The sequence below is a fragment of the Emys orbicularis genome, chromosome 1 (assembly GCF_028017835.1).
Source record: "Emys orbicularis isolate rEmyOrb1 chromosome 1, rEmyOrb1.hap1, whole genome shotgun sequence".
Lineage (NCBI taxonomy): Eukaryota > Metazoa > Chordata > Testudines > Emydidae > Emys > Emys orbicularis.
This window is the reverse complement of record NC_088683.1, coordinates 118,853,049-118,869,764: the sequence shown is the minus strand read 5'-3', so window position 1 is coordinate 118,869,764 and position 16,716 is coordinate 118,853,049. Positions and strand designations below refer to the sequence as shown.

General features: G+C 46.6%; 1 protein-coding gene across 1 annotated transcript; it reads right to left on the bottom strand.

The window, feature by feature from the left end:
* Positions 1 to 1,700: 1,700 nt before the first annotated feature.
* SLC25A18 (solute carrier family 25 member 18) lies at positions 1,701 to 16,335 on the bottom strand. Its single transcript, XM_065422218.1, has 9 exons — positions 16,313 to 16,335; positions 13,817 to 13,939; positions 11,033 to 11,088; positions 9,233 to 9,323; positions 7,963 to 8,081; positions 6,580 to 6,772; positions 3,826 to 3,980; positions 2,460 to 2,535; positions 1,701 to 1,842 (listed from the first exon to the last, which is right to left on the bottom strand). The coding sequence occupies exons 1-9, from the start codon at positions 16,333 to 16,335 to the stop codon at positions 1,701 to 1,703; spliced, it is 978 nt and encodes a 325-aa protein (XP_065278290.1).
* Between the last annotated feature and the right edge of the window lie 381 nt (positions 16,336 to 16,716).

Below are 16,716 nucleotides of genomic sequence, written 5' to 3'. Positions count from 1 at the left end.
TGTAAAAGCATCAGCCTCTTCTGCCAGATTTACTTCTGCCTCTCTCCACAGTTGGAGTTTAAAGAACTTTACTCTTTAAGCAGCTACACTTCAGCACTTAGGTGGGCTGGTCTCAAATAACCTAGCTAGAAAAGCAGCTCCTACTACCCTGAGTCTCTCCTGCTGCTAGCATTGTGCAGCTTTGATTTACAGTAATACAGCAATCCTCCCTGCATCATCTACTTGGCAGGGCCTGCTTTATATAACGCTAACTGTTAATATGCCTGAGATGTTAAGTATTATCCCTAGGGTACAGATTGTGGAGTGAAATATACCAAGGTTACTTGCCCAGTTCCACAAGGTAAGTCACTGCACAGCTATGCTTAGCACACACAGTTCCTGACTCCTAGCCCTATGTTTAGTCCTGTAAATGAAACTCAGCCAACCCTCCATACTTTCATGCAGTGGTAATAAGGCTTTCATATTATGCCATCATGAATAGGCTGCAGGGATACAGTTATAAAATAAAGTGTTATCCCTCATATCACAGGCAGAACTACAAGTTATTTTCTTGCTTTACAAAGGGTGTACAAAAAAGATTTGAGCCTCACTCCTCTACACAAATTGCACATCAAACAATGAAAATCCTGAAAAATACTTAACCCAGGGTTACAATGTCTTTTCTTTTTATCTTGCCCTCTACCTCCATTTCCAAAGGAAATGCTCCCATTACAGAACAGTTTCCCCCATGCAGGCCCTGCACCAGAATGCTAACCTTCAGCAATTTTTGTAAGCGTGCTTATCGCAGTTTTGAGATTTGCAAGAACTGGTCCAGAAATGGATTTGACACACCCAGCTGCTAGATGCCTTCAGCTGGCACATAGTGTTTTTGAACCCCTAATGCTTTGCTATAAAATTGACATTTGGTTTGTATTAGTCTTTATTTCTGTGTAATTGTAACTACTGTACACCTAAGCCTTAAGTCTTTCTAGTTTTGCTGCCTTCTCCCCCCACCTCCCCCTCCCCCCACTGCATTCTGACCCTGCACAGAAGGAACAAAACTGTTTCACACTTACACCTTTGTGTTCTGACTGCTGTGACTCATCTGTTTACATTCAGACACTGCTTGCTGGAACAAGTGAGTTTGAACCCCCTCTGGCTATTAGATGGAACAGCCATTGCACTCAAGCAAAGCAAACAGTGATGCATTTAAAAACAAAACGAGATGGATACTGGACAAGAGATTGCAGATCATATATGGGCAAACTGGTCATTAGGGAGCTGAGTCCTATCTAGGCCTCTTTAGTCATACAGGACCCTCTGACCTCAAACCATCCTTGAGATCAACTCTATAAGAAAACAATGAATCTCTGCTTACACACAGCCATTCAAAGGACAAACTGTTGTGTTATACGATCCTGGGAAAAACAAGTAAGGATACATAAATCATTCTTCCCTGTGTTTAAATGGGCAGGGGCTAGCTGTAGCATGCAGAACGTCAAGTGGATGTATGAAAGTAGCAGGAAATTTGAGCCATAATATATCTGACAGCCAGTGTTGGCCCCTGCTCATGGGCAGAGAAAGCTGAAGGTGGTCATGCAGTCCATCAGAGAAATGATTACAACATGGTCCTGTCCATTTCTGGCAAATCCAGTTCTGCAGAAGTGGGGAGTAAACTTGTGTGCGATCTTCAGCCAGGCCTGATTTAGCCAGAACAAGTTCTAGTGGAAATATCCCAAGATATATTCACCAATGCCAATAAAATAGACACCCTGGGCTATGCCAAAGAGGGGTGCTATAACCAGGGCCCGACAGCCTGCCCCCTTCATGAAGGCAGCAGGGCCCTCATGTGTCCAGATCTTCCTGTATATTTAAAAAAAAAAAAAAAAAATTAGATGGCCAGACAAGCAGCATTTCAGACAGTTGCTACTTACAAACCAAGACCTGCAATCCTCTTAAATTAAAAACCAGACATACTCAAAGCCAGGGTTTTTAATGGATTACCCAGCAATCCTTCAGAGGGGAAGCTCCTTGGGCCCACAGGAAATGGTCTAAGCATTTTTCTTGTATATTTCCTCTGAACAAGTTATAAACCAGGTGATCATCTCCCATCAGATCAGCTGTTTAAAGTACTTGGCTTACGCATTGTGGTGTATTAGTCCCCCTGCAGGCTGTTTCAGTATGAGGCACTGCCAGGTATGTTGTGGGAACTCACCCTTGTACCAGCCAGTCTGTGTAGGAGCTACTGTAGAGAATCGAGCAGGAGCACTAGCTCATGGGAAACTCTAATCCAATCTAATTCTAGACTCTTCCCACCAGGAGACCCTCTAGGGATTTATGCAGGAGTGTTGGTGGGGGGCGGGGGGCGTTCCAGGTAATCCACTGTCACAGTAAGGAAGGGCTAAATGGAATGGCAATTGGACAGGGTGACACAGAACAGTAATACACCAGACATGCAGCGAGGGAATATTCTGGCTTACCTGGCACAGTCAATGATTCCATTGTAGGTGTCCTCTCCCAGGCCTTTCTTGAGCGTTTGAATTCGGGTTTTTAAAACTAAATTGCATGGAATGGAAAAGAAACATTTTTTTAAAAAATCCTCTCCAGGCAGAGTTCACAACAAGAGTCGTAACGAGTCAGTACAGAACTGGAAAATATCACCACATATCTGAGTTACCGCCCCTCTTGTTAGATCCTGGTTTTTCATGCTGGAGAGATGCTAATGTTAATCACTGAGCCACATGCTACATGAATGATCCCTGGTGATGCATGTGGGTGTGAATCTGAGAGAACCGCAAGAGGAAACAACCAGGAAGTGATGGAAAGAGGAGAGGCCTCAAAGCGCTCACTGGGTTAGTTTTGTTTGGATATATAACCTCTTCCAGGGGACTCTCAACCAGCTCTCTTGCGCTCAGAAGGTGGATGTTATTCATCAAGAAAATGGAGAATCAGCAGGGTTTGATTCCAGGGTCTTAGCTCTCTGACTGGAGCCAGCCTTGGGGAAAACGCAACCATGTGTACAACAATCAGATGATGTTGACAAGGATGTTTTGTTTAAAGAATAGTGATGCGACCCTCACGAGCAACATCTGCCGTTCTTGTGAGTGGGGTCCCTAACCTCAGGAAGTTGCCAACATTTGCATATGTGGGAAATAGCAGGCCTTCAGGGAGTTCAGCAGCAGTTATCTGAAGAGCAGGATCTATGTCCTCAGAGTTCACCACCAGCAGTGTTTGTGAGTCATGTGTTGTACGAGTGTCCTCAGCAAAGAGGTGAGGGTTGTAAGAGAGCAGGGGTTTTGGAGCCTGAACCTATTCGCTGTCTTCAGTCAGTTGCTGTAGTAATTTTAGTCTGCCACCAGCACCACCAATTCCTGTGTCACCACCACTAAGGGTATGTCTACACCCAGCCGCTAGTTCGGCGGCTGGCAATCGAAGTTCCGGGTTCGACTTATCGCGTCTTGTCTCGACACGATAAGTCGAACCAGGAAGTGCTCGCCGTCGACTGCGGTACTCCAGCTAGACGAGAGGAGTACCGCGGAGTCGACGGGGGAGCCTGCCTGCCGCGTGTGGACCGAGGTAAGTTCGAACTAAGGTACTTCGAACTTCAGCTACGTTATTCACGTAGCTGAAGTTGCGTACCTTAGTTCGATTTGGGGGGTTAGTGTAGACCAAGCCTTAGACACCACAAGGACTCGCACAAAGGAATGCACCTGAGAACCACCAGGGGAGATTGGCCAAATGTGGGGCTGTGGTGCTGTGGTATGAAAGCGGCTGAACAACCTGAGTTTAAAGAAGTCCATCTCCTTCCTCTCTGGAGGACTGGCTGTACTGCCCCCCGATACTCACCATCCAGAGGGGTCACTGCTACTGCAGCCACGGATCCCGCCACGCAGCCAGACACGAATGAATGGAAGAAGGGTGCCTTCTCCTCAGAGTGCCTCTGTCCCAGTTTGTTGATGTTGGCAAACAGTGGGAAATAGATAATGGAAAAAGGCACATCCCTGTTGGGAGGGGAAAGAGTTAGATAAACACCCAACATAGACCAATACCACAGACTGCATTGGGAGCCTGGCCTCTGACATGAGGTGAGGCAAAAGGCACAGGCTCGCTCTTATCCTATCCCTGTAGGCTCTTGTACAAAGTGGGTCACATCACTATCTGTCAGGGAGGAGATGAGGACCAAGCTCTCATCCTCACTGAAATATGGCACTAGTGACTCTGAGATGAGACACAGCTGCAGTTTGTAGGTCAAGAGTCTCCTGACTGATGTGAAAATTGATCTGTCCAGGGAATGGAACAGGTGAGTGCAGAGTAGAGTGTACATTCCGATTGGCATGGAGAGGAGCAGAATTTGGCAAGAAAGCTTCAGCATCTGCTGCTGAGGTAGGGGGAAGGGAAGGTTGGTCTGGAAGGTTATGAAAGGAAAATTATTTGTGTTCCATTAGAACTGAAGTGTTGAAATAAATGGAGATTTCCCCCGAGAAAGGTTCAAATCAAAGGATTTCCCCTCAGTTAAATAAACTACAAGCAATAGCTGCTTTTCATTAATTTGGGGGAAACTGGTGAACAGAGACGTTAAAATGCTATAAAGCAACCAAGCAAAGGTGTTTAGCCCTAAGCTACAGCTTGGACCGAGCGAGCAAAATGTGTTGTAGTCAGGTTTAGCGTTTGAGTCAGAGAGTTCAGAAAAGCGCAGAAGAGATAGATGTAGGCCCCTGTCTTGGGTCAAGCATACTTCTCAACAAGGTTTCGGGGAAGCAGGGTAGCAACAGGAATCCCAAGGTCCCCTCCAGAGCTGGAAAGTTACCAGCATAGCCACCACCAATCTCAGCCAAAAGAGCAAACTGGGAAAACCAAAGTCATCCTTGCAGGTACATGTTCCATGCAGTCCAGGAGTCCCTTTGGTTTGGTTTTGCTTTATGCATAGCAGAAGGGACTCTGCTGAAGGGACATTTTCAGGGGAAAAGTCCTTATTTAACACCACCCCCCACCCAAGCCCCGTTTCCCAGCCATGGTTACACCACCACCTCACACTGTAAAAAGGAACAACATTCACTCTTCTACGTGACTTGCTCCCCCTGATGAGGCCTGTGTACTCTGTGCGTGTCACTCAGTTTGACCAGTAAGAACACTACTGAAATATCGCTCCAGTCATTTCTGATGGCCCAGCCCCCATCCTATCTGGGTGCACTTTGCATGGGCTAGATCAGTTCAACTAAAAAAATATTCCACTGGCCCTCACGTCACCTAGACAGTGGACTAAATGCCAAGGGACTGCAATGCCTACAGGCCTGAACAAAAGGGGTGTCTCGTATATAAAGCGGGTTGAACGTTTTCCTACAGAACAGGCTTCCCTTAGAAAATGCTGATTCCATGGAATCCAAATGTGCAGTGAAAAGTGTTGATTCTGTCAAACTTTCAATGGAAACCAGCCAGGCAGGATAGCCAGCTCCAGTCTGCCTGGTTTTCTGTCAGCTACCCTGCGCCAACCTAGTGCACTAGCAAGGAGTCGGGGTTCCCAGGGCCTGGTGGGATGCTGGGGCTCTCCAGCTCTTGGGCTGCCTGCCTGCTTGCCTCCCAGAGATCCCTGGTTCATTCAGCTGGTAGCCCACCTAGTGGGTATGTGGGCTGCCCGGCTCCCAAGTCCTGCAAGCAGCTGTCTCCCCAGGCTTCCCTCCCCTCTCTGGGGAGCCAGGCAGGCAGCCAGAGAAGCTGGGGATTCCAGGAAGCATATTTTGTTTTGGGAACACAGAAATGTTCTCGCTGCAGGAACGTTTTGATGCTTCCGAAGTGAAATATTTTGGAATTTTCTTCCCACAAGAAATTTCAAGGTTTTGACTTTTTGTCTCGATTCAGGATGAAAAATGTTTGACAACTTGCAATTTTTTGCAGGCAGGAAGTTCCATTTTCCAGCCAGCTCTGGTCTTATATTGTGACCCTCTGAGATGCTACTGAAGCCAGTGGGAGTTGCATGAACTGCCTCTAGAGCTGCATGTCGCCCCATCATCCCAGTTCTGGTTAGCACTTCTTGGGTCACTGCTTTAATGGCAGCTAGGGGGGTAAAATGGACTTGTTCTGTGGAGACTGTCAACCCGTAATTTGCAGTAATAGAAGGGGGAAAGGAAAAAGACAACTAGATACGGTGATTGATTTGACAGAGAAGAATTTCCTTAATACAGATATAATAATGAATACCGCCCAGCTCGTATGTTGCACTTTTCATCAGTAGATCTCAAAGCATTTCACAAGTGAGATCAGTGTCATCCTCCTCCTTTTACAGACAGGAAAAGTGTGTTGATGTGACTTGCCCAAGATCACTCAGCAGGCCAGTGGCAGAGTCAGGAATAGAAACAGGTCTTCTGAGTCCCCATACAATGCCTTATCCACTAGACCACACTGCTGATACAGCTTTCCCCTCCTGTTTGCCAGGTGGCTGGGGCAAGTCCTTCAGGAACAGATGGTAAAACCATGCAGTAAGGAGGGAGGGACTGATTACAAGCCCCTGGTTTGCAGGAGGTTCCCCACCCTTCCTCCTTGGAGTAGGGTGGGACTGGTTTCCCATACTGACTCATCACTCCCTGTGTCTCCCCCCCTTCTCACCTGAGCAGGGTGACTCCCAGTCCCTTGTACAGTCCCACTAGCCCTTGGGTTTTCAGAAGATCTCTGGCGATCACAGTGGCCGAGGGGCGCTTGAATGCTGAGGCTGTGCCAGTGGTGTAAGGCCTGTCCTGAGGGGGCTGGGAGAAGGGAGCCGGTGGTCCATCTGTTCCCAAAACCTTTTGCTGATGAATAGCTGAAAACAAACAAGAAAGAGGAATTGAGTATTTGGAGGGAGAGAGGATCCCTCATTCTTTGCTAAGCAACCGCCCCTCCCCCCTAGTCACTGCCTGGCTTCCCGGTGACCTGCCCCTAGATCCTTTCCCCAACAAAAGATCACTCCTGCCCAGAAGGTGAGAACAACTAGTGCTGAGAGAATAATTGATTTTGCAGGTTAATGGCTGACCTGAAAAAATCCAAAACAAATTTGGTTAGTTTCAAAAGAAAAGTCATTGTTCTCGTTTTTTCTTGTCAACATGAAAAAGAAAAAGAAAAATTCATTCGGGTCGATTCAAAACATTTTGTTTCAAAAATACCATTTTGCAATGAAATGTGGAAAGTGTTTCAAAAATGTCGAAACAAAATATTTCTACAAAAATAAACTTTTTTTTTCCAGCCAAAACTATTTGCCAAATTCAACCCGAATTCGCAAATAGTTTCAATATCCTGAAAAATGCTGAAAAAATGTCACCCAGCTCTAACCACCATCCTGTCACTCTCTGTGTCACCAACTAGGGCTTCCCAGTCCAAATCACTCTAGCAGTCCTGAGAGCATCAGAACCAACCACTTCTTCCCCACCCCCCACAACCCACCCCAAGGAATGGAGAGCGTAACCTCTATGTACTCACCAACAACCAGCTTGACAGTAAAACACTGAAGGTGGAGTTTGAACTCAGATCCCAATATGGGAGCATGAGGCAATTACTAGTCTATTGTACCAGTCCAGAAATTAGATCCTGAACATTCACACAGACAGCTGAACAGGTAAAAGAGTCTTGCATTTCTACCTTCCTCCCCAGATATTTCTTTTGTTTTTAAATCCAAATTACGCTTTACACTTAAATTATAATCACTGCTGGCTGAGGCTGGGATTGCAGGAGTCGTGATCTCTTCTCACAGCCAGTGTCCCCATGTCATTGCCTGTGGTACTGCTTACTGGGAGAGGCTGGACAGGGGTCCCTGTGCGCTCCCCTTCAGCAAATATTGAGGTGGTGGGGACTGCACAAGCCTGTTCTTGAGCATCAAGGGCTCTCCCTTTAGAATGCAAATCTCACTATGATACCTGCGGGATCTCAAGCAGTTTGTGACAAAGGGATTTACTGCAGAACCTAAAGCAACAATCTGGATGTCCACTCCCACCCCCGCCATGCAAAAGAGGGCCTAACCCAGTCGTCCAGCATCTTGAAGCTGAATTTTCAGCATCTCCATGGGGGAGGTGACCACCACTTGGCAGGCCCCAGCTCCACAGCCAGCTAGCATCTCCCTCACCAGCGTCAACTCCTTCCTGCAGGGAACAACACAGAAGTAAAGGGAATGCACAGCAGAGAGACAGACAGGCAGACACACAGATTTACACAGCTATCTGGGGGGGTGGGGGTACACAGCCTTCTCATGCTGCATCTTGATGCTGCCAGGCCACCCCAGCACGACAGCTCCGCATTGAGTCCTTAGACTTGTATCCTGAGCTATAAGGAAACAGACTAGACATGCTGTGCCACATATCCACATAGAAACAGGCACACACCTCCTTGCTTATCCACATGCTCCCCACACAGTATGCAGGTACATACGCACCCATGCATAAATGCTGTCTTTATTCCAACAGCCTGCCTACAATAGTGACCTTTGCTGTACGAAGGCACAAAACCCCTAAAACACCCCTGATTTTGCACTGCTGTGCCAAGGGAGGAAATTCTTTCCTGACCCCAGCTGATGACTGGCTCAATGTCTTAAAGAATATAATTTTATAATTTTTCATCCTAGCTAATGTATTCTTAGACACTATAGATCCTTTTCTTATTCATATACATGTCTCATCCTTTAAAAAAATTACTAATATAGTTGTCTCAATAACATCCTGCAGCAGTGAGTTCCACAAGTTAATTTTAATATTCGATAAAAAGGTATCAGCTGTTTGCTTTTATCCCTTATGAATACAGGTATTATATCCTTCCTTGACAGGAGTCTGGACTTTTATCATTTAACAGTTTTTTCCATCTCTAATTTCTATGATCCTCTCTACTGTAGAGACATACAAAGACCCACCCACACATGCTTGATATATACTCCCACACACATCCATAGGAACTGATCAATGGTCCACCTAGTCTCTGATAATGCTGTGTATCAGATACTTCAGAGGATGACAAAAAATACCTATAATGATCCTGGACACGCACACATACTAGTCACCCACATACTGTACACACAGAACCACAGGTATTCAGCCGCACACAAAGCTACACACCTGTATAACTATGCAGACCCCCATAGAAACACACCCACAATTACACAAATACACATATGCACACCCAAAACTAAATGTCTGTCTATAGCTTCATACAAATACTGCCCCCCCCACCACCCATACACACACATACATACACGTAGAAATTTTTGCAAGGCCAAAACTAGACAGTGACATTTCCTCCATACCTGTCCTGTGACAGCAGCTGTCGAAAAAAGTCATTGGCTGCCAGCTTGATTGCCTTCTCTGGCGTGACCAGTGTCAGGTTCACTGCGGCCCCTGGTCAAGGACAGAAGGGGCGATAAAGGGTTAATTCAGTCACATTCCATGATGTATTAAAAATCCCTCCCACATTGATTACCCAAAGTAAGAATGGGGAAGAGAGACATCTCATGTGCAAATGATTCCATGCAGCGAGTGTCTGAGGTCTCAGCTGGTCAGAGCTTCCAAGGGCAGGGGAAGAGGGGCCTTTCAAAGAGACAGCAATGGAGGCAGAACCAGGAACAGGGGCAGGATAGCCCGAGGCGGAGGGATTGTGAATGGTATATGAGAACCAGTGCTTTGATGGACAGCAGTGTACTCAAACTGTGACCTATGGAGCAGCAGTAGCTCCACTCAGCCCTACCTGGTAGTCCTCAGAATTAAATGCTTAGCATTGGGAGGGGACTCCTGGGACAAGTGTGCAGAGCCCTTGGTGACTCCCACTACAAGTGCACAGGGACCTTGGGGCCTGCTGGGACAGGAGAGAATCTCTATCTTACAAAATAATCTATATGATTATATTAGGATGGAGGAATGCTAACACAGTGATAAGGCTTCCCATTGCCCTTGTTTTCACTGGAGTTTAGGAACAGGCACATCACAACAGGTCAATGCTCCGTTCACTCCAACATTCTGCTGACAGTAGTAGGCTATGCCATAGGAAGATGCCAACCCTCTAAAATGCCTGATTCTGAAGTGCTTCACCAAGGGAAGAAATTCCTTTCTGACCCTGCTTGACGATCACTTTATGCTCTGAAGCATGAGGCCTTACATCTTTGTAACTTTTTAACCTAACTAGTGTAACTGTAGATGCTGTTCTTATTCATATAAATGTCTTCCTTTTAAATAAATTTGCTAAGATAGTGGTCTCAATAATATTGTGCAGCAGGAAGTTCCACAGGCTAATTACATATCAGGTAGAAGGGTATTGGGTATTTGCTTTCATCCATTTTAAATGGTTTGTCTTTCAGTTCCAGAAAGCACCCTCTTGTTTCTACTAAGTAGGCTTGAAAGGATTAGATTTTTATTGGTAAATGTCAGTAAACTTCAATTTCACTGTACACACAAACAGACAAAAAAATATTTCCATCGATAATTGAAATGTACAGGTAGGCAAAGTAAGAAAAATGCTGCTTGAGAACTTAAGAGTTTGATTTAAGGATATTTACTTATATATTTTGACATGCGATGATGACTATTTGTGTTGTAATGATTATAAAACTAACTGCTTGAATCTCAACAGCTACTGTTATTAAATAATTATTGTATGACCTCCCCCTAATGTTTCACAATTTAAATAAAAATAAATACAATGAATAAAAGTCTAAAAATGTTTACAACTGAACATCAATATTATCTGTCAAAATGATAATAAATAAAAATCAAATTCTGTCAAGCCTACTAATAAGGTAAATTAGAGCATCCAACTGGTCTTTTCTGGTCATCATTTAATTTCTCTCTCTCATATCGCCCTGCCTCTGATCATTTCCACTGCTCTTCTCTGAAAGATTCCTTTTTTTGAGCCAGTATTTCTCTTGTCAGTAATTGTCAGCTGTGCTCAGTGAGAGCAATGACTGTGTGCCTCAGGGACAGCTGGGTCTGAAATAATGCCTCTATTCCTGAGAAGAGGCGTACAGGTGGCAGTATGCGCTTCTGCTGAGAGGCTGTAACTGACACAATGGGCCAATCCACTGCAAAGGGGCCCCCGACATTCCCACAGAGACTACCTCGGTACATGCCGAAGAATCCCTCTGAACGCAGAGTCTTCACCAAGCAATCCCGCCTGGAACCAGAGAAAGAGAAATGGGGTGAGTTGCTGCTGCCCCAGGATTGTGCCATTAGTTTGCTATTAACAGCCCTTTTAGCTGCACTAGAGCTAGAGTTCACAGTTTCTGAAGGTAGAGGCCATTAGGGGGCAACATGATCACACGCTTGGAGCAGGTTGGAGAGTCGCCCAGGCAGGGCAGTAGTACGTGCATGCAAACACACGTGCCCACCACCCTTTGGCAGCTCCTTCTGTAGAGGGAATAGATAGAAACGAGACAGAAGTCCCATTCTGGGAAAAGAACTATCCTAGCTACTACCATATTTAACACAGAAATGGCTAGCATGGCTCTGACAGGACAGGGATACTTTGACCAATAGTAAAATGTTATAAAAAAATCATGCTATAGAGACTGTGTGCTGGAGGATACTCTAGAAATACTCCGTGTTTCTCAACCTTTTCATGTTGGAGATCCCTTATTTGAAGTCAAAACTTTCCACAGCCCCTCTTACATTGACTGTAAAAGAGTAAAAAGTAATAAGAAGCTAGGATAATTCATGTGTGTGTGTGTTTCGGGGGACTGACTGAGAATATCTGACCTTGAAGTGTAAGAGTGTGCAGAGAGTGAGGGAACAAGATCTTCTTTTCTTTAGATTGTAATAACATTTTCAACACCTTGTGACCCTCTTATTTGCCTTTTGTGACCCCTCTCCCCCCCTCCCCCGCAGGGGCCGTGACACTGCTCTATAGCACAGTTTGGTTAGCAGGGTTCTCAAGGACAAAAAACCTTCTTCTGCCCATTGGTCAGAGAAATTGTGCTAGAACCTCTATTAACAACAACTGTATTTAAAAACAGTTGTAGCTACAGTTCTGACCCTTTAGAACTTCTCTTGCCTGTCAGGAAAAGGAGGTTTTTGCTTTCGGGGGTGGGTTTAAGTAGGGAAGCAATGTTATTTAATGGAATTCACCCTGATCTGCAGAGTGGGCAGGGACTTAAAATTTCCAGGGGAGGGTGGTAATAAAGTTGGATAGCCCTTCACATCTTCATAGTGCATTACAAGCATTCACTAACTAATCAATTCTGTTGCCCTCCAACACGGTCTAGCGTCCAGAGCCTGTAGGGCCTCCTTCTTTTCCTTTGTTTGTAGTCCCAGAAGCACTGGTAGCTTAAGACAGTACTGGGTCACGGAATGGAAAACACTGGGTCGTGGCGACTCTGGTCAGCACCACCAACTGGGCCGTTAAAAGTCCCGCAGCCAGTGCTGCCCGGCTAAGGCAGGCTAGTCCCTACCTGTTCTGACACCGTGTTGCGCCACGGAAGCAGACAGCAGCAGGTCCGGCTCCTAGGCAGGAGGGCCACAGGGCTCTGTGTGCTGCCCCTGCCCAGAACACCGGCTCTGCATTCAGAGCTGGGGGCAGGGTGGTGCCTGCAGGCGAGAGCTGTGTGGAGCCACTTGCGTGCCTCCGCCTAGGAGGCACGCCTGCTGCTGGCTGCTTCCGGGGACCAGCGCGGTACGCAGTGCCAGGACAGACAGGAAAGCCTGCCTTAGCACCCCCGCTGCGCTGCTGACCAGGAGTCACCAGAGGTAAGCCCATGCCCCAATCCCCTGCCCCAGCCCTGAGCCCCCCCCAAACCCGGAGCTTCTTCCTGCACCCCAAATCCCTCATCCCCAGTCCCACCCCAGAGCCTGCACCCCCAGCCCAGAGCCCTGACCCCCTCCTGCATCCCAACCCCCTACCCCAGTCCTGAGCCCCCTCCCTGCACCCCAAACCCCTCATCCCTGGCCCCATCCCAGAGCCTGCACCCCCAGCCCAGAGCCCTGACCCTCTCCCGCACCCCAACCCCTGCCCCAGCCCTGAGCCCCTCCCACACCCCAAACCCCTCATCCCCAGCTCCGTTGGGTCGCGGGCATCAACAATTTTCTTCAACTGGGTCATGAGAAAAAAAGTTTGAAAACCACTGGCTTAAGACATCTCAGCTCTGCCCTTATCAACAGGAGAAGGAAAGCAGCATTTCCCAGGGAAGGGCAGCAGGGCCCTGAGGGCTGCTGGAGGCTGAGAGCTGGCAGTTTGTACAGAGCAGTGCAGACTTACCCTGCCCGTTTCATCAGGATGAGGCTCTTGGAACATGAGTGAACAAACTCAAGAGAAATACTTCCCAGCATGCAACATGTCTGAGAGAGGAGAGGATAGGGAGAGGCAAACATTCCCAGGATACAAACATCCACAGGACAGCCACGTATGCTCAGTCATACATGCACAACTCTATTCTGCAAGCCCCCCACCGAGTTCCTCTCTGTCCTTTGTCTATTAATAAGGAATTTTTATATTTCATTTTATTTTATTTTGTGGAGGGATTTGGGTTACATGATTTTCTTATCTCACCACCCCGGATCCTAGAGATGCCTCGTTCCTCTCCTGCCCATCCTTGTGCCTCCAGCCAAATGCAGAGTAGAACCCACTTTGGGGCCCAGGAAATCTTATCAAAGATGTATTGTTGCCGGTGGTAATGCCCTATGACTGAGCTAGCTGGTGGATCCCCTGACAAAAGAAAACGACGGGGAGTCAGCTGGGAGCAGAAGCCTCTTGTGTCTCAGTGGAGGAGGAATGAACGACAGGGACAGTTGAGGAAGAGGTCTTCAGCTCCAGCCACCCCCACCATTGTTGGGGGGGGGCAGGGAGGATTAGGGACAGTTTTATGTTCACTTACTAGTGCCCCCACCTGGGGGGTTCTAAGAACACATACATTCCAGTATAGACTCCTTGTCCCTGCTGGTTTTGAAGACGGGTTTTCGCCAAATCAATTGGGAAGACGCAGCTCACTCCCACTAGCCCGGCTACACCTCCATTGATTAACTTTGCTGGAACACTGAAATGAGAAGGGAGAGGTCAACACCGCACTCTCAACAGTAGAATGACAGCTGCTTGCCCTGCCCCCGATCCCTCCTGAATCCCCTCCTAAGGGCCTAAATTCCTTTTGAAAAGGAGATTTAGGCTCCTAAATCAGTTAGGTGCTGTGATGCTGAGCACAGCAACACCTAAATCCCTTTAAAAACCTGGGCCTTTGTCTCTTCATGCCTCAGTTCCCCATCTGTAAAATGGGACTAATAGCATTTCCCTACCTTACTGGGGTGTGGGGAGGACAAATACGTTAAAGATTGTGTTGTGAGGTGGTAACAGACCCATGTAAATACCTTAGACAGACACAGCGGAGAGTAAATAGTGGAGACTGACAGCTGCCCAAGGGATTTCTTCAGGTTCTTTCAATGGGAGTTGTGTGGCTAAACCTCCTTGGCAGCTTTGAACATCTCAACCACAAACAGAAAGAATGAATGATACCTGAAGGTCAGCCCTGCGCAGCTACCAACAGGGACGCTGCACAAGGCCATGCCCCTTTTAAGGACTGCTGCTCTTCTTGACCCCATCCCCAGAGCATGGGAACCAAGAGTGTGTCGGCTGCTTCCTGATTTCCCATGTAGTTAGCACAGTTAGGCCCCGCAGCTGCAACCCCACCCTTTTGTGACAAGCCCTCCTCCACCCAAATCAGCTACCAAACCCTTTGCACGTGCACAGCCCAGGCAGTAGGAGCTGACCTGAGCCCCTATTCAACTGATTTCACACAGGGATCCACCAAACCTCGGGCCAGGCTCTTCTTCAGTCTAATGAGGAGCTCCCTGGATGGGCTGGGAAAGATTGCTAGTGAGTGGACTGATTCTGCAGTTTGATTGGCTAACATCTCCTTCCCAGGAAGAAAGGGGAAGGTGGTCAGCCAACCACCTCAGCACACACTGCAGAGCTCAATGAGCACCGAGGTGCCTTGGATTTACCAGGGGTTTACGGTCCCACCTCCTTGCAACATACTCACTGAAGTAACATGGCCCGGCAACCTCACACAACTAGCCCAAGCAAAGCCGCGAAAGAGAACTGGGCTGCTTATGAAGTCCCAGAGGTGGTGGAGATGCTGGGACAATAGCCTATAGAGCTAGCCTGCTTGCGTGCATATATATCTTTTCTTATGAGTTTGACCATGTTACATTATAGGTTTGTTATTATAATAGGTTTATCAATTTGTATTAGAGTATTTTAGCTGTAACGTAAGGTACCTACAATGGCTGCAGGCTCTGTAGCTTAACCTAAGACAAGTTAGTATATATGTTTGTGATCTTTCGCATAGATAAGTGGGCAAGTTAAAGCAAGTTGGTAGGTAAGGCCACCTAAGTTCATGGCCTTTGTCAGACTTAACAAATACACCACGAAGAACATGGAAATAATCGGTTAGAACAGAAACAACGGACGTGAGGATGAGCTAATGGTCTCTAATGGTTACGAATATGTCATTAATACACATGAACATGCCAGCCTATAGAATAAGTGCGGACCCTAACATTTTTGTGGGTGAGGAAGTTAAGATTGGACATGGAAGGAGGGCACATAGGAATCAGGCCCTATAACAGGAGCAACCCACCATGTTGGGAAGGTTCAGCTTGTTTTGTTAGTTCATCATTGTTAGTTCTTACTTGTTTTAAGTAAACTCTACGTTAGCTTCTATGGTCTTTCTATAGCGTTTAGCTCTAGCTTCTTCTAAGTTCTTCATCTCTCCCTCAAGACTTGAGGAACCTGGACCAACGAACTCTCTTGGCATGTCAGAGGCAAGGCTAATCCTTTGTCTCTTATCACCAGGTTACCAAGGAAGGGTTTGAGTATATTAATTGAGAAACTTTCATAGTATACAATACCACACAAACTGCTAGAACATTATTGCTTTTGTAATCAGTTGATTATTTATTATTTGATTACTATTCCATTTATCTCAGTAAAAGGCTTTAAGGCTGCATTTTGTTCTCAGTGAGAGTTTCCTTGTCATACATCCCAAAGGTCCCTGGAAATTCTATGTAGCCTGATTCTGGGACAAGAACCGTATCATCTTCTGACCAGATTAATTGGAGAGCCTATAACTGATATTATCTAACAATATTATTAATCTCCCATAAAATCAGGCAACAAGCAGTAGGATTAGCATGTCTACTGCTAATGCTCTTAGGTCCTTACAGGTGAATTAAAACCAAGCTCTGTGTAAATGCAAAGAAATCAGGACCTGGGAAATCTCATACTCCATCTACCAATTGGATGGGAAGACCAGGCCCACCTGACTCCCAACTGCTGCAACTGACAACCAGTAGCAGTTTAGCCAGAGGCCAGAATTATGCCCCGAAGGGTAAGAAACTGTGGGAATGGCACTGACCTTATCTTCTTCTTGCTCCCCATAGTTCCTCGAGGACCTTCTTCCTTGACTGCTGCAGACACAGGGGGATTCTTTCACCACAGAGACGCTCTTCCCTTTGAAAGAGGTTGCCTTGTTCAGCTGGGGGATAGAACATCAGATCTTACAGCACCAATTGCCATGTGCTTTAATATCTACAGGCATATGATACACTTGTCTCTGGTATTTAACACATGTGATCTATTACAAGCCCATGGCATACATCAGTGGGTTCACAATTTATCACGCACCATACAAGTGCCTCACCTGCACTCTACCCATTAACCCACCTCCCCTTAGAGTGAGGCCGAGATCCTCAAAGTGATTTAGGCATCTAGCACTCATTGATTTAAATGGGATTTAGGTGCCTGAATCCCTTTGAAGAT

Coding starts and splice junctions, on each gene's coding strand:
- SLC25A18 (XM_065422218.1), bottom strand. CDS start 16,335: ATGGGGAGCAAGAAGAAGATAAG. Junction 6,773..7,962: donor TCAAGATGCTGGACGACTGG/GTTAGGCCCTCT, acceptor GTTTGTTTTCAG/CTATTCATCAGCAAAAGGTT. Junction 2,536..3,825: donor AGCAGTGACCCCTCTGGATG/GTGAGTATCGGG, acceptor CATGCAATTTAG/TTTTAAAAACCCGAATTCAA.